This window comes from Pyrenophora tritici-repentis, chromosome 1 (genome assembly GCF_003171515.1).
Source record: "Pyrenophora tritici-repentis strain M4 chromosome 1, whole genome shotgun sequence".
Taxonomy (NCBI): Eukaryota; Fungi; Ascomycota; class Dothideomycetes; order Pleosporales; family Pleosporaceae; genus Pyrenophora; species Pyrenophora tritici-repentis.
Genome location: NC_089390.1, coordinates 2,148,399 through 2,164,929, shown reverse-complemented (window position 1 = coordinate 2,164,929; position 16,531 = coordinate 2,148,399). Strand labels below are relative to the sequence as shown.

At 51.3% G+C, this 16,531-nt stretch overlaps 8 protein-coding genes across 8 annotated transcripts; 5 read left to right on the top strand and 3 right to left on the bottom strand.

Annotated features, from left to right (window-relative positions):
• Window positions 1-626: 626 nt before the first annotated feature.
• On the bottom strand, window positions 627-842 carry PtrM4_008740 (uncharacterized protein; the record flags this gene model as incomplete). The annotated part of the gene is made up of 1 exon (XM_066102897.1): window positions 627-842. The coding sequence occupies one exon, from the start codon at window positions 840-842 to the stop codon at window positions 627-629; it is 216 nt and encodes a 71-aa protein (XP_065965099.1).
• Window positions 843-2,061: 1,219 nt separating this feature from the next.
• On the top strand, window positions 2,062-4,434 carry PtrM4_008730 (AAA-2 multi-domain protein; the record flags this gene model as incomplete). Its single annotated transcript, XM_001930847.1, has 1 exon — window positions 2,062-4,434. The coding sequence occupies one exon, from the start codon at window positions 2,062-2,064 to the stop codon at window positions 4,432-4,434; it is 2,373 nt and encodes a 790-aa protein (XP_001930882.1).
• A 286-nt stretch (window positions 4,435-4,720) lies between these two features.
• PtrM4_008720 (MutS, Mismatch repair ATPase (MutS family)) lies at window positions 4,721-7,598 on the top strand (the record flags this gene model as incomplete). The annotated part of the gene is made up of 7 exons (XM_066102896.1): window positions 4,721-5,111; window positions 5,160-5,509; window positions 5,557-6,087; window positions 6,139-6,180; window positions 6,294-6,507; window positions 6,601-6,994; window positions 7,043-7,598. The coding sequence occupies 7 exons, from the start codon at window positions 4,721-4,723 to the stop codon at window positions 7,596-7,598; spliced, it is 2,478 nt and encodes an 825-aa protein (XP_065965098.1).
• Window positions 7,599-8,603: 1,005 nt separating this feature from the next.
• PtrM4_008710 (Tymo-45kd-70kd domain containing protein) lies at window positions 8,604-11,152 on the top strand (the record flags this gene model as incomplete). Its single annotated transcript, XM_066102895.1, has 2 exons — window positions 8,604-8,711; window positions 8,900-11,152. 2 exons carry the CDS (start codon window positions 8,604-8,606, stop codon window positions 11,150-11,152), a joined length of 2,361 nt encoding a protein of 786 aa, XP_065965097.1.
• A 428-nt stretch (window positions 11,153-11,580) lies between these two features.
• Window positions 11,581-12,318, bottom strand: PtrM4_008700 (Snf7 domain containing protein; the record flags this gene model as incomplete). Its single annotated transcript, XM_001930844.1, has 2 exons — window positions 11,581-12,216; window positions 12,271-12,318. 2 exons carry the CDS (start codon window positions 12,316-12,318, stop codon window positions 11,581-11,583), a joined length of 684 nt encoding a protein of 227 aa, XP_001930879.1.
• A 697-nt stretch (window positions 12,319-13,015) lies between these two features.
• On the top strand, window positions 13,016-13,953 carry PtrM4_008690 (CS multi-domain protein; the record flags this gene model as incomplete). The annotated part of the gene is made up of 4 exons (XM_066102894.1): window positions 13,016-13,037; window positions 13,241-13,569; window positions 13,621-13,828; window positions 13,910-13,953. The coding sequence occupies 4 exons, from the start codon at window positions 13,016-13,018 to the stop codon at window positions 13,951-13,953; spliced, it is 603 nt and encodes a 200-aa protein (XP_065965096.1).
• Window positions 13,954-14,306: 353 nt separating this feature from the next.
• On the bottom strand, window positions 14,307-15,119 carry PtrM4_008680 (haloacid dehalogenase hydrolase; the record flags this gene model as incomplete). Its single annotated transcript, XM_001930842.2, has 1 exon — window positions 14,307-15,119. The coding sequence occupies one exon, from the start codon at window positions 15,117-15,119 to the stop codon at window positions 14,307-14,309; it is 813 nt and encodes a 270-aa protein (XP_001930877.2).
• Window positions 15,120-15,461: 342 nt separating this feature from the next.
• Window positions 15,462-16,244, top strand: PtrM4_008670 (tetratricopeptide repeat protein 1 (TTC1); the record flags this gene model as incomplete). The annotated part of the gene is made up of 1 exon (XM_001930841.1): window positions 15,462-16,244. One exon carries the CDS (start codon window positions 15,462-15,464, stop codon window positions 16,242-16,244), a length of 783 nt encoding a protein of 260 aa, XP_001930876.1.
• Between the last annotated feature and the right edge of the window lie 287 nt (window positions 16,245-16,531).

Sequence of the window (16,531 nt, the reverse complement as noted above, 5' to 3'; positions counted from 1 at the left end):
GGAGTGCTTGTGATATACTTCGGTGCCGCTTGTTGCTCGCTGAGTGGTAGCGGCAGAATCAAAGCCCGGCCCATTCCCCATCTCATCGGCGTGGTACCGCTGTTATCAGCCTCATAGCGATCATTACCGTCTATGGATGCGAGCTGAGCGCGAACACATGATCCGTTGGATGCCGTTGCTCAACACACTTTCGCTTCATGGCAATTTCCGTTGTGGCGCGCTTCAGGGCACATGTCCAACATCAGAGGCGGCTCATGAAACAACACGCTCGCGCGTCCGGCAGCTCGGGACTGGCTCTACGTCTGCTCGGCACACAAAGACAAAGAGCAACATCAGTTTATGACCATGCAGTCATCCACTCAATCCTCATACTGAGCACACTTCTCTCGTCTGTATTGCAGGATGACTTTATGTCACTGGTGCACATAAGCAGCAACTTTTGTTGTTGTTGTTGTTGTTGTTGGTCCCGCAGTGGGAAGTGGTATCTCTACCATGTCGTTATTTTGGTTATCGCCTAGCGACTGCTCATAAAGACGTCAAACCGTTAACCACCGCCAAACCGCCTGTCATGATGGTGCATACTCTTCGTCAAATGGTCATAAAATGGCCTGCAATCAGCGGCGCATCTACAACTTTTGCATGGCAACAACGTCGGTGGACTGGACGTGGTCCTCGTCCTCCTCAATCTGTGCCTGGAGGTCGTCCAGCGACACCTTATCGTCCTCGATGACAACGTTAAGCTGGAGCTTCTTGATACCGAAACCGACGGCAACAAGCTTAGAGCCACCCCAGACGAGACCGTCCTTCTCGATAGCGAGAACGTTGGCCTTGAGCTCCTCCATGTTGGTCTCGTCGTCTATGAGGAGTTAGTGAAATGTACTATAGTAGATCTGTGAGAAAACATACCCCATGGCTTGACGTCGAGGGTGACGATAGACTTGGCAGCGGGCTTTGTCTTGCCAGCCTTCTTCTTGTTGTACTCGGCCAGACGCTCCTCCTTGATCCTGGCAGCCTCGGCATCCTCCTCCTCGTCGTCGCTGCCGAACAGGTCGACCTCGTCGTCGTCTTCGTCCTCAGCCTCCTTCTCAGGGGCCTTGGCGGGGTTCAGGGTGAGCTCTGAAGACTCGGGGCCGTAGGCAGTGAACTCCTTGGTTGGGTCACCAGGAAGGGAGTCAAACTCGCCCTCGAAGGTGAGCATGTGGTTGTACCAGCGCCATGCGTACGGGTACTTCTCTGGCGCGGGAACCTCCTTGATCTGCTGGAAGACCTTGACATCGGCCTGCGATGGGGTGTAGCTATGCCTTGTTAGCCGATGACTCCTCCATAGTACCTGAGTGAGATGCAGCGGAAACAACAAGTAGATCAGAGGTGCGACAAGCGCTTGGGTTTGTATTCAGATAGCGGGGTCTTAAGCCGCCTCATTAACACGGACCAAATGTTCTCATCATGAAAAGGCTGGAGGTGCGACGCGATGCAAAGGGGGGAACATAACGCGGAATCGAGTTTGTGTATGGTGGGGTAGTAACTTACCCAATAATGTAGCTGCGAGTCTTGACAAAGTTGTTCAGGAGTGTCAGGCCTGCTTCGGAAACGAGGTCGGTGAAACCCATGGTTGCAGTGGTGTGGATTGCGTTTATGGGATGGGAGAAGAGAAGTTGTGGGTGGTGGGAGAAGGAGTCAATGGTTTTTCTGCTGGCGGAGGGAGATTGCTATTCGGATTTTTACGCACGGATCCTGGCGCTAGCACGTGTTAGCGCATTTGCCGTCCAGATGTCGAGCACTGCCCGCACATGGACGCGGGCACCACGACCAAAACCTTTATGCATCTGCATTGTTTGGAGTATTCCTACGCCAATTTGTGTCCTCGCGCTGCTCTAGACTTTGGTTTGTAGTAGTGGTGTCATCGTGATCTCGACAGGTGCGGCTCGTGAACGTAGAAGAACATCGAATCACCGCGCAGCTTCGGGGAAGCCTGTGCTCTCGCCATCAATCACGAATATAATGAATCCATTCCCAGCTTCTTCCAATTGATATTTGCTTGTTTTCTGACTCAATATCATCATGCTGATCAGTAGAGCACGCATTGCCGCAAGGCGTGTCGCATCCCCCTCCATTTCACCATCACTTCCCATCCGCACATCGCCGCTGTGTCTCAATGCGTCCACAGCACGAACGTCGCAGCAGCAAAAGCTTTTCCGGTCGCTTATATCGTTACGAGGATATGCGAATGGAGGCCGGCCACACCCTCCCGGTGGAACCCACCGCATGAATCTAGGTGGTGAGCCGGAAAAGGCTGCGCTGGAGCAATACGGAGTGGACCTCACAGCACGGGCGCGAGATGGCAAACTGGATCCAGTAATTGGGCGAGACGGGGAAATACAGCGTACAATACAGATTCTGTCGCGACGAACGAAGAACAATCCTGTCTTGATCGGTTCCGCTGGAACTGGAAAGACAGCAATTCTCGAAGGCCTAGCCCAGCGCATTGTGAAGGGTGACGTGCCTGAATCGATCAAAGACAAGCGCGTCATCTCACTCGACCTCGGCTCACTCATTGCTGGTGCAAAATTTCGGGGTGATTTCGAAGAACGACTGAAGAGCGTCCTGAAAGAAGTCGAAGAAGCTAACAAGGGCGTCATTCTGTTCGTTGACGAGCTGCACACACTTTTGGGTTTGGGCAAGGCAGAGGGCAGCATCGACGCCAGCAACCTCTTGAAGCCCGCTCTCAGCCGCGGAGAGTTGCAGCTATGCGGCGCAACAACACTCAATGAATACCGACAAATTGAAAAGGACGCAGCACTTGCAAGACGATTCCAGCCTATCGTTGTTGGAGAGCCTACCGTTCAAGACACCATCTCTATATTGCGCGGCATCAAAGAGCGATATGAGGTCCACCACGGTGTACGCATTACCGACAATGCGCTAGTTGCTGCGGCTGCGTACAGTAATCGATACATCACCGACCGTTTCCTACCCGACAAGGCCATTGACCTGGTAGACGAGGCCGCGAGTGCCCTCCGGCTACAGCAGGAGAGTAAGCCAGACGCGATCCAGGAGCTCGATCGACAAATCATGACTATTCAGATTGAGCTAGAATCACTCCGCAAGGAGACCGACATCGCAAGCAAAGAGCGCCGGGAACGACTGGAGCAATCCTTGAAGGAGAAGCAGGATGAAGTCAAGGTCTTGACTGAGAAGTGGGAGAAGGAGCGCAAGGAGCTCGATGAGATCAAGAATGCACAAGAAAATCTCGAAAGGGCGAAATTGGAGCTCGAACTGGCCCGCCGAGAAGGCAACTTTGCTAAAGCTGGTGAGCTTCAGTACAGTAGGATCCCCGAACTGGAACAGAAGCTTCCCAAAGATGAGGAGGTGACGGCTGGAGCGAGCCGACAGGGCTCCCTACTACACGACTCTGTAACTGCGGACGACATCGCTTCTGTCGTCTCCCGCACAACCGGTATTCCGCTATCCAAACTCAATGCGGGAGAAAGCGAGAAGCTCATACACATGGAAGACACCTTGCGCCAGTATGTGAAGGGTCAAGATGATGCCCTGATATCTGTGGCGAATGCTATTCGTCTCCAAAGAGCTGGCCTTTCCGGCGAGAATAGGCCCATCGCTTCTTTTATGATGCTGGGACCAACAGGTGTGGGAAAGACCGAGGTATGCAAGAGATTAGCCGAATATCTCTTCAGCACGCCCCAAGCTGTCATCCGGTTCGATATGAGCGAGTTCAGTGAGAAGCACACCGTTTCACGCCTCATTGGTTCTCCCGCTGGCTACGTTGGGTACGAGGACGCCGGTCAACTCACAGAAGCCGTGCGACGAAAGCCTTATGCGGTACTTTTGTTCGACGAATGGGAGAAGGCACACAAAGACATCTCGACGCTACTCCTGCAGGTCCTTGACGAAGGCTTCCTCACAGATGCACAGGGCCACAAAGTTGATTTCCGCAACACCATCATTGTCATGACATCCAACCTAGGAGCTGATATCATTGTTGGCGATCAGAGCCTGCATGCTGTTGAAAAAGACTCCAGCGAGATCTCGCCGGAAATCCGGAACGCTGTCATGGACGTGGTCTCCGCAACATACCCACCCGAATTCCTCAACCGCCTTGATGAGTTCATCATCTTCCGTCGTCTGTCCCGCGAAGCGCTTAGAGACATTGTGGATATCCGTTTGAAGGAACTTCAACAGCGACTGGACGATCGTAGGATTGTCTTGGAGTGTCCCGATGAGGCCAAACAGTGGCTTTGCGACAGGGGATATGATCCGAAGTTTGGCGCCCGACCGCTGAACAGGCTCATTGCGAGGGAGATTGGTAACGGCCTGGCGGACAAGATCATAAGAGGCGAGATACGCACTGGTGATACAGCCAAGGTTTCTATAAAGGAAGATGGCACAGGCCTGACTGTAGCTGCTTCTGCTTGATGTGGCATGACTAACGATGATACGACTGTAAAATACACTGTAGACAATTACAGCACATGTACATAATGTAGCATAATCGGCATTTGTAGGTAGCCAGTTTCTTTTCTCTGGAGATTGCATAAATTCAGAATACCCTGCTCATACTCATGCCCATATTTCTACATTTTTGTCGCGGCAGGCACGCGTCACGCGAGCGCTCCTTCGCAACTTCTTCTAGTACAATACCCGTCACTCACCTCAAGTACACGAACACCAGCAACACTCTCGGTGTTATTCGACCGCAAGAATGCCGCGCAAACTTCCCGTCACGCAACCTTATCGGCATAGAGGAAGTCGCAGCAGCGCTGCTTCGCACAGTAACCGCACAGTCAATTCCTGGAGCACTTCCAGCTCCAAGTCGGCCAGGCGTCCATCTATCACGCCCTCAGCTGCCACTTCGCGCTGGCGCTCACATATTCACGTCCAGGATAGGTCGCTTCCAGACGAGACGTCGCTCAACACTCGCTCTGAAACACTAGATGTAATCAACGGCAACGACGATACTTTGAATGAAACCATCATGACCGTCGATCTGACGCAACGCGGCACAGTGGGGTGTTGCTATTATGTAGCAAGAGACGAAAAGATGTATTTCATGGAAGATATACAATGCGGTGACATCGACATCGTGGAGTCATGTGCGTGTTGTTAGCTTGGCACACAGGTACTTGACTAATGACACACAGTAAAAACTTTCATCGAGCCTACAGTGATCTTGGTCTCTACTAAGATTGATGACAAGGTGATCGAGTGCTTCGACCCGGAAGCCAGGAGCGGAGAGTCTAGCAGCGGTGACAACGACCAGTTTCGTTTCCCTTATCTACTCGAAGTGAGGCCCCCGAGCGAGTTTTACTACGACTCAGCAAGAACCAAGCTAGTAGCCCTTCGACTGGGCGAAGAGAATGGTACACGTGTCAGATTCAACGTTCCGGGAGAGCTTGCTGCTGCGAACCACCATGAAGAGGAGAGCTCTGCCGGCCAGCAAGGGCAATTACTCCGCCTCGCAGGGTGGATCGACCTTGAAAGCCGCTCAACAGTATGGAGGACCTCTCTTTTAGTATATTTTTACTGATGTATACATAGGTAGGCTGCGCTGGCGCACTGATATCGTATATACAACGCCGACGTGCTGCCTCGTATCTACCGGGTGATCACACTGCCCGCCTGATGTTTCGTGTCGTAACTCTGGAGATGTTCACGATTCGTGAAACGATGTTTATCAATTCTGATACGCTGCACTCTTTACAAATAATGGGTGCCGAATCTCATCCACGTTCACACAACAAAGGCCCGACTAAAGCTAGCTCGGGCGAAAAAGAAGGCCTTTCGGTGTACGGATTATTCCATCATCTTGCAAGAACACCGCAGGGCAGGTTCTTGCTTCGGCAGCAGTTCCTTCGCCCTAGCCTCAACCTTGATATCATCAACGAGAGATTGAACACGGTGGAAATTTTTACACGCCCAGACAATGAGTCAGCGTTGCAAACTATCGTACAAAGCCTGAAGAATATTGGCAACATGCGGGTTGTGATGATCAACCTCAGAAAAGGCGTGGGCGGTTCGACGAAAGGAGCCCGGGGGTTTTCGAAAAGCATATGGACATCGATCATGGCAGTAAGTCACAGTGCGTTTGAAATACTGAACAGATCAATCTGACTGATAAAGTTTGTGTTTCATGCGCTTAAGATCAAAGATACGTTACAAGAAGTACTAGGAGGGGAACTAGTGGTTATCAAGAATAAGGCAAGTCTTCATTCCTACCGCTCAAAAGCGCAAAGCAGTATCACAGAACGAACTTGCCTCAGTACTAATTTTGAAAGGTTTTGACGACGTTTGAAAGCTATCATTTGGCCCAGATCGGAAGAAAAATCAGAGAAACTATCGATCTGAAGAGTTCAGTAGAACAAGGCCGAACGGTCATAATACCAGGCATCGATGAGGAGCTGGACCAAATGAAATTGACTTTGGATAGTCTTGATGACTTTCTCAATCGAGTGGCAAGAAAGCTGTCCGAAAAAATGCCTTCTGACCTACGTGAGTTGTTCTTATCTCGGATATACACCTAAGTTTCACTTTTTACTGGCCATGCACCGCATTTAAAACGTGCAGTGGTACTGATCAGAATAGGCGCAAATTTGAATGTCATCTATTTTCCTCAGATAGGCTTTCTCTGCACGACTCCAGTCGACCCCGAGACTGGTACTGCTGTCTACGATGGCAGCTTCGACAATCCTTGGGAGAGGATGTTCAGTACTGAAGAGCAGGTGTACTTCAAGAACAGCGAGACACGAGAGATGGACGATCACTTTGGCGACGTTTACGGTATCATATCTGATCGCGAGATTGAGATCAGTCATGAGCTTGCTCAACACCTACTGCAATACCAGGAACTTCTAACTTCCTGCTCTGACGTTTGTGGCGAGCTTGACAGTTTGATTGCCCTGGCGCAAGGTGCAAAGAAATATAAGCTCTGTCGCCCTAGCATGACAGATGAAAACATCATACACATCAAAGGAGGACGGTAGGTCTCAAAATCTTGGAATCAGGTTGAGGCTACTAACATTAATAGTCATATACTGCAAGAGCTTACAGTATCTTCCTTCATCGCCAATAATACAATTCTAAGAGGCGGAGACGGAGACCCAACACATTCAGGGGCATCTGATCAGCGCTATGCTGCCGACTTCCAGCAGTTCACTAGCTCTTCTAATCGCCATACATATGCGCACAAAGATAATCCAAGCATGCTTGTGTTGACAGGCCCCAATTACTCGGGCAAAAGTGTGTATCTCAAACAGGTTGCTCTGATCGTCTACATGGCGCATATTGGAAGCTTTGTACCAGCAAACAGCGCAAAGATTGGTATAACCGACAAGATACTCTCCAGGGTCACAACTCGCGAGACGGTGTCTCGGATCCAGAGCGCTTTCATGATAGATTTGCAGCAGATCTCGTTGGCCCTGAGCCTGGCTACCCGCCGAAGCCTGCTCATCATCGACGAGTTTGGCAAAGGCACTGAGACCAGTGATGGAGCTGGGTTGGCGTGCGCAGTCATGGAACATCTGTTGAGCTTAGGTCCCGAAAGGCCGAAGGTCATTGGCACTACGCATTTCCATGGTGGATAGCCTTGCTCAATGTACGACCAATTATTGACCCCTGATAGAACTATTCGAGAGGGAACTACTCAAGCCAAGGCCAGCACTTGCTTTCGGACACCTGGAAGTACGCATCGATACAGATGCAGTGGAGGTCAGCGACCAAATAACGTATCTATACAAGTAAGTCGGCTCAGTAAATTGCGTTATGAGTGGACTAAAAGTATGTAGCTTCCGGGAAGGTCGAAGTACTTCAAGCTTCGGTACATGGTGAGTCTGTATGATCCACTCTGGTTTACGATTATTGACATCGAGGTAGCTGCGCTGCAATGAATGGTGTTCCTCAGGAGATAATACAACGTGCCGAAAACCTCATACTTCTTTCAGTGCGAGGTGAGAATCTTGTCGCCGCATGCTGCCAAATGCCAGAAGATGAAACCGCCGAACTCGAAGAAGCGGCAAGTAAGTTAATGCAATGCATGGACGCTTCTAACTTTGATCCAGGAGCAAATCGCAAGGGACTTCCTCGAAGCCGATGTTTATGAAGACCCCAAGACTACATTAGCGGATATACTGACTATCTCCACAACCACGGATTCCCGCAGTTAGCATACGATTACCCGACAAGGTTATGCCTGATTTGGTGAGAATACCTGGGCATCCAAAAGGAGTGTGCAGCATGCGGATTTCCATCAACGTTTCATTCTCAAAGCATTTGTTGCAGTGGTAGATCTTTATGAAAGCCTTCCTACCATGTATCGAATAGATAGCAATCCATCGAGGGACATGATGAATCGATGTTCGCATTCGGATGGCTTTAGCTTGGGTGGCACCCTAACGCCAAGGTGATCTCACGCGCCTAAGCACGCCCGGAATAGTACCGCGCTCCGACGTCAGACACTCCGCACACTCTTTCCACCAACCATAGGCTACAAAAGGATTTCCACACCGCCGGAGCCTTGACCGCCTGATTCTGTCTGCAAAAACATTCCACCACCCACGACATGGTCCAGGTACCCGAATCCTGAGTTGACCATGGGTCGGAGGCCCAACCAACTGATTCTCGAATATTTCGAGCGTGGACCCAAGCTGGAGGATGCAAGCAATCGCTACCAGCATACCTGCAAATCTTGCGGTGAAAAGGTGAGTAACTACATCAAGCCCTTGCGCACTAATGTGATATTTTTGTACTATACACATCCAGAAGTAGCACATGAACTTTGGCTACAAGACTGCAGGCAGCTTTTTTTCTGCGATGAAGGGGGTTCAAATTACAAGTTTTGATGATGAAAGAAAAAGGAGAGTGAAAGGTGATGGCTGACAGCGTCTAGTTTCCCAAAGGTCGCATTGATAGTCTCACCAACCATCTCGTCAAAAAATGTCCCGCCTTACCTCTTCAAGATCGCCAGCGTGCGTTGCTACAAATGCACGAACTGCCCCTCCCCGACAATATGACGCAGACGAACAATGCAAACGCATCTGGAACGAGTCAAATGCAACATGGCCAGGAGATGAACCTCCCATTTGCGCCGTCGAAGCAGCTTTCTGCTTTAGAGACACTGGCAGAGGTATCGCGACAGCATCTGGACCTGAGTGGGAAGCGCATGGCAGAGAAGCAGCCATCGCAAATGCACAACAATAACAACAGCCATAACAATCACCATTCGAGCCACGCGGGACTATTAGAAGAGTTCTTGATACAAGACGATAGGCCAGATGGTTCTGACTTGGGAGGCCTATCGCACGGTCTAGACATGACAAATGCGCCGACCATGCCATCCATGTACCAATTCAACGGGTCACTACATCATTCTCCTTCCACTTCGCCTCACATGGGCCACATGCCTCTCTCGAATTCCAACTCTATGGCGCATATGGTTCCATCGCTAGTCATGGCAGCATCCGCGGCGAACGACTTGATGCCACTAACGAATGGCATGGCTATGGAGTCAGACATGAACCTTTCACATGGTATGCATGGTATATCAGATGGAAAGTTCTTCCACCCGCAAGGACGTGGGCAATGGCCAAATATACAGCCCAATTCGTTGGATCCCATGTTGCAAGATCATGGCAAAGAGCAAATGCAGGCGACTGAGATGCACAAAGGTATGGGCCATCCGCGACCGCTAGCGATGAACCCAGGCAATCAGACTCACTTCACTACTGATTTCAGCATGAACCAGAAGCCTGCAAAGCCCAAGGTTAGGGGTCGCTTCACCGACACTAGGCGTAAAGAGGTACAGGAGGTACGAAAACGAGGAGCCTGTATTCGGTGCCGCATGCTGAAGAAGCCATGTTCCGGAGAGAATCCTTGCAATACTTGCCAGAATGTTGAGAGTGCGCGTTTATGGAAGCAGCCATGTATCCGTACACGAATCGCCGAGGAATTTGGTCTATACTCCGCAGGCCTCCATAGTGTTCTGGCCTTCCATGCAACCAACCAGGCGAAAGGTCAAATACGACTCGATCAAACTCCAGGACGGATAGAGGCTTCCCATTTCCCTGATTCTGCGACTTTTGTTACATTTATACCCCTGAAATGTCAGCAATCACAGGCTGCTCAGAACACGGACATAGATCCTGCCATTTTTGCTGGACTATCATCGCCCGATCTGGAGCTAATAGACGGCGACGACGACGTTAGTGGCAAGTTGGACCATTATATCAAAAAGATGGGGGGCCACTTCTCCGATACCGAGGACTCGGACTTTATGAGAGCGACGGTACACAGCGCAAAGAGCATAGCATCATCAAGTCAGGATGGTCTCATTTCCAAGGCATTGGAGCTCTGGAACCTCACCCGCATACTTACATCTCGTAACTTTGAATGGCACATCTTCTCCAACCCCTCACTTGCGCCCACCATGGCTCCTGCTATACTGGCGCCTGCAGACATTGAGGACGGCATCCGCACACCGATTACATCACTCGAGCATGCTGCCTCCTACAATCTCATCACCATGCAGCTCATGGGCGCGACAGAGAAGCGCGCCGCATGTCTTGCCCGCATCGTCATGAACGACCTCGAGCGTCGTCTTCTCCAGCGCCAACAAGCGAACCCGTTTGAGACCTTCCTAGTAGCAGTCATGCTCCTCGCCTGTGTAGAGCGTATGTGCTGGCTCTTCCGATCCTGGGAACTACCCTTTGACAAAAACCCCAACGACACTATCGACGGCACCTTTAAGCAACAACAATCCCTCGATGCCGATCTAGCCTCAGCCCTGCAATCTAATTCCTCTCCATCAGCAGCAGACGACATCATTAACCACCAATCCCCCCGTAATCCCCGCTGGCCCCTCGACAAATCCCCCTCATCATTCTCCCAGCAAGGCGACAAGTTCAGCGATATCCTTAACATGCTACTCAAGATGCGTGGTGTACCACCGAAGCCCACACCCCGCAGTCCAGACGGCGTGCTAGCAGTATGGAGCGAGAACACCAACGACAAGGCACGCGAGTGGTACGATGGCATTGCTGTGACAGCACAGATGCTGGATGACCGAGCGAATGCGCTTTTTGTAGGCGAGGAGCCGAAGGAGTGGGAACTCAAGTTTGTTGGAAAGATTATTAGGGGTGATTGAATACGTATTCGTGTAGCATGTAGCCCGTAGTTTGTTTTATGAGGAAAGATATAGATCGGCGAGGTGTTGCTCGGATAGGTGGTGGTACTCTGGATTTTTCCCCTTGTAAAGAAAGACGAAAAGCGATTGATACCAAGACGTTATAAGATGTCATGAGAGATGGGTTAAAAATCGCGTTCGCCCGGTTCGGAAGGGCATGTTGTTGTTCCAATGCATTTCTTTGAGATGATGCTCTGTATCTGTCAACCGTGCAGTGTTTGGAGAAGATGACATGACAAACTATAGTGGCTAATATAGAACATGTGGTAACTGTTGATCTCAGAAATTCATTCTGTCGTCGCTGATTTCGCTGCATACATCAAGCCCCTGCACCCAAACGCCAGTTCCCAAATCTAATATTCGAATGTTGCAATGTGCTGTATGCTAGCTCAGCTCTTGAGCGCCTCCAACCGCCCGCGCATCTGCGCCAACAGTTCTTCTTGGTTTTCCTCTTCTTCCTGCTCGTGCTGTGGCGCAGTAGGCAGTTCCTCTTCCTTGGCCTTGCTCGGTGGTAACCTGTCCTTGAGCACCTCGCTCAGTACCTTATCTACTTCCTCCTCAGCCTCATCCGCTTCTCCCTCCAGCATCTCATTCTCGCCCAATGTATCATCCAGCATCTCTTCAATAATGCCCGCCTTCATGAGCTCAGAGCTCAACTCTCTCATGGTGCCCGTCAGCTCCGGTAAGCGCACGAGACTGTTGACGTCTTTCATGATGCCCGTGCTAGCTTTGATGCTGCCCTCGATCTTCCTAACCGAAAAGGCCTCATTGACCTGCATCTGCACACTATTGAGCTGCGCCTTGGACGTCATGAGGCGGTTATTTTGTTTCCGGATCCGAATGAGTTCGCGGGCGAAGATACGAACGTCTTGGTTGGCTTGCTTGGCCATGGAGGGGTTGCGTTGGGCGCGTTTGGACGATTGTTGGATCAGCGTCTTGGTTTTTTGCTCTGTGGCTTTAAGCTGTTGGATATCGCGGTCGAGCTTGCGCACGTTTTGCCGGACGAGGGCATTGCATTTGCGCTTCTGGGGGGGCTTGGTTAGTGGGCTGCTGCGACATGTAGTGATAGGGTGGTGTACCTGCTCCTCGGGCGTCGGCTTCCAGAGGAGACCTCGGATGGTCTCCATGGCGGGCGCTCAGTTATGGAATGCGTGCTTAAGGCCTTGTGGTGGGTTGGTGTTTAGACCAGAAAAGCAAGTATCGCATATGCGAACGGTCGGGGATAAGGCGGGAGTCGGTGTAGGTAAGAATGAAGAGCGCCTGGTCACGAGCGCGTCTATTCGGGCAAGTGAATGTAGCCAGTCAATCACAATTCACTACGTAGGTGTTTACACACGGATATTACCTGCTGCGCAAGTCTTGTATATACAAGCGGTCGTTCATGCATGAGTAGGGTAAGGGTCCCGGGTGTGGCAGCATGCCTTGCAACACTCGAGCTCGGGCCCCATGTGATGTTGAGCTCTTCGCGGGGCAGTTGCAACCCACTAGCCCCGGGATCGAGGTTTGTCTATCTCAACGCGACATTGGCTGAGACCATTTAGCAGATCTAAGACACCTATCAAATAAATTGCTAATCCGCCCTACGAGCTCCATTCCGTAATTGATCCATCAAAACCGGGGCGCTGAAGTCCAAGTTTCCACAGAGCTTCTATTACTTTCCACGCTAGTCCCTCCACAACTGTGCATTTCTTCCACCTTCAAACTGCTTCCTCCCAACAAACACTACAACTACCCAGCAATCCACGCCTAAGAAGACTGTACAGAAACCTCAGATAACTGTTCGAACACGATTGGAAAACGCATCACCAAATCACAAGCCTCAAAATGACTACGCAGATTCCAGAAGGTAAGCTGCAGCCTATCCACCAAGCCATATCCGAAAAAGCTCCCGGGACACTTTCCGTGGTTTTCCTGTTCGCGACAAGGACCATGGTTGTGACAGGGACGGACCCGTCACAGATACACGTGCATCCTGCACTGCCTGTCGCGACGGATTTTGACAGCTTTCATAGAGCCTGTAAGGAGCCATTCGATACTAACATGCGACAGTCACCTGGGCGCAACGCTCCTCAAGTACCGAGCCTGAGAAGAACTACGTATACCTCACCATCGTTGCCGCCGACGTACCAGAGTCGGATCTGAAGCTCGACCTCAAGGAGGAGTCACTCAGCTTCAAGGGTACCTCAACATCTAAGAAAGTCACATACGCCGTTGACCTCGAGTTTTACGCGGAGATCGATCCCAAGGAGTCAAAGATCCATCACAGCGGCCGTGATGTCACATTGGTACTGCGCAAGAAGGAACTTAAGGAGGAGTACTGGCCTCGTCTGCTGAAAGACAGCAAGAAGATGCACTTCCTCAAGACCAATTTCGACAAGGTAAGCTACGTACTTAGGAGTAAAAGAGAGCTATGTGCTAACAATATTCAGTGGGTCGATGAGGATGAGCAAGACGAGGCACCCGAGGACGAGTCCATGAACCAGATGAACCCTATGGGCGGCGCTGGTGGTGATGGTGGCTTCGGTGGCATCGACTTCAGTAAGCTCGGCGGTGCTGGAGGCATGGGAGGCATGGGAGGCATGGCTGGCATGCCTGGTATGGGCGGTATGGACCTGAGCAGCATGGGAATGGACGCTGGTGGCGACGATAGCGACGATGACGACGACGACATGCCCGAACTCGAGAACGACGAGGACAGCAAGGACAAGACACCCGCAGCAGATGCAGCAGGTGAGAAGTCCAAGATCGAGGAGCTTGCTTAGGTGTTGTTTCTTCTCGCATCAAGCATTTGACTGGCACGAGACGGGGTGCGTGGCGCGCATGTACTGGCTGGCGCTACCACTCTATCTTTGGGGGGAAATTCGGAGTCCGATTCCTTGACAAGGCGCGGAATGCCTCTATGAGTTTGTTGCTCGGGACCCTGGCGTGCGGATGTAGGTGATGATGACATTACGGAGTATATGATAAAACAATACGAACCATGTTTTCATGACTGAACCAAAGTTATTTGAATGACTGGTCTTGGCTGCTATCCTACTTTGGTATATTCTAGCGTAAGCATGGTTTTGCATTTCGCAAGCAACTAGATGGCTATGATGTAGTCTACTTTGACAACTCATAAATTGCTCCCTATGCCATAGCTCTCGTAGGGAAAGTTTTCCAAACTGTGATGTAACCTCCCCCATCCGTCATCAATCTCACCTGGCATACCAACTCTCCTCTTTCCTTGAAAAACCTCAACTTCTGTCTTCTGCAACTGCGCCTCCTCATCTTCCTTGTGCTCGCCCGTCAGGCCCGCCAAAACCTCCTTCTCTCTACCTTTGTACTCGACCAGTAACTCAGGATGCGGACACCACACCACCTGCATGCCCGCTCTCCTTCCAGACTCTACACCGGGTACACTATCCTCGAAAACAAGACATTCCTCCGGCTGTATAGGCGGCTGGCCCTGTGCTTCCAAAGTCTTGTTCAGCGTAGACAGCGCCAGCAAGTAAATATCTGGCGCCGGTTTCCCTCTTCCAGTGGGTATCCTCGGATCGTCACCAAGAACCTGATGTTCCTTTTCAAAATGACCAAACAAATCCCCTAGATGCGCGCTCTTGAGCTCGAAATTTCCCTTGTGACTACTTGTCGCCAGCGCCAGGTGTACGCCTCTGGATTTCAGTCCTGGCAGCAGCTCCATGACGCCTGGTAGCGGCTTTGTGCGCTTGAAAAGGTCCTTCTGTAACTCTGATTGCTCGTTCATGAATTGCTCGTGAGAGATGGGCAGTTGGGCCCAGTTGTGGAAGATGAGTCCGGCTTGCGGGCCGGGTCGGCCTTGGAGTTGCGCTTTTATGGACCAGGGGATAGAGGGGCGGTTGTACCGCTTCAGTATTATGTTGGTCACTTCAGTGTAGAGGTCCTCCGAATCGATTAGGAGGCCGTCCATGTCAAAGAGGGCGGCGCGAATGCGGGGTGGTGGGGTAGTGCTGGGGAGGGTCAATGTTGGGTGTCTGGAGAAATTTTGTGAGGGGAAGTTTACTTGGGTGTCATTATGAGGAGTACTGTGAAGTCTAGGTGAGCTCTGAGTATCTCGGGATGTGTGGTGGAGTTTCAATGCAGATTGGCGGAAGCCTGGCCCGGTGCAAGTGAATGTTTACCCCACGTGGCCTAGGCGCGCTAGTCGGACCCCCGAGCGTAGACGTCACTTTGCAAATAGATACCTTTTCTTTGAGCACGCGACATAAACACCTACACGCCCACGTACAGTTTCCGTGAGCGGAACACTGCTATGGCCTCGAAAAGCGAATGTGCTGCAAAACCTGGCGCGACTGTCACCGTAACACCAGCGCCGGAAATCTTCCCCCCAGAAGAAGAGAAGAAGCTCCTAGACGAAGCAAGCACCGAGAAAGCCGCAGCAAACAAAACTTTCACATCCGGCGAGTACGACGGTGCAATACAAGGCTACGAAAAAGCCCTCGCGGTCTGTCCCACTTACCTCGAATACGACATCGCCGTCCTGCGCTCCAACATCGCAGCCTGCCACCTCAAGCTCGCCGAATGGAAGCAAGCCGTAGAATCCGCCACGCAAGCCCTGGAAGCCCTGGACCGCATAGATCCCCCGGAAACCGGCAACAATAATGACGGTAGCGGTACAATATCCGAAATCTCAGATACCACCGAAATCCTCCTCTCCGCCCTCACACGCACAAACCACTCCATTAACGACGTGCACAAACTCCGTACCAAGGCGCTTCTGCGCCGCGCAAAAGCCAGACACGAAGTCGGCGGCTGGTCGTCGCTGCAGGGTGCGCTAGAGGACTATCAAGCGCTGGGTAAGCCGCCGCATGTGCTGTCGAATTTGGATCGGAAGGCTGTGGCGGCGGCGTTGCGGAAACTGCCGCAGGAGATGGAGGAGGCAAAGAATAGGGAGATGGCGGATATGATGGGCAAGCTGAAACAGCTGGGCAATGGGATTTTGAAGCCGTTTGGGTTGAGTACGGAGAATTTCCAGTTTGTTAAAGATGAGGGGAGTGGGGGGTATAGTATGAAGTTTGATCAGGGGGCCAGGTAGGTGTGGTTTCGTGGAGAGGATAGATGGAGGGCACGCGGAGGTAGTAGAGGAGGTCAGGGTGATACCCTTGCCCAAGTGGAGTTCATTGATGTACATAATATGAAACTTGCTATCTCTGACTACAGCGATCGACTTATGTGGTTCAATGCTGAGGGTGTTAAACTAACGAGGAAGAAGCCGACTTCATTATATACGAGCTTGGAAACCTCTGCGTCTAGCCCGTATCGAGCGACCATCATCCAGCTGAGAATGGGGGGGGGTCTGGAGGATGACACAGTACCGGTCGA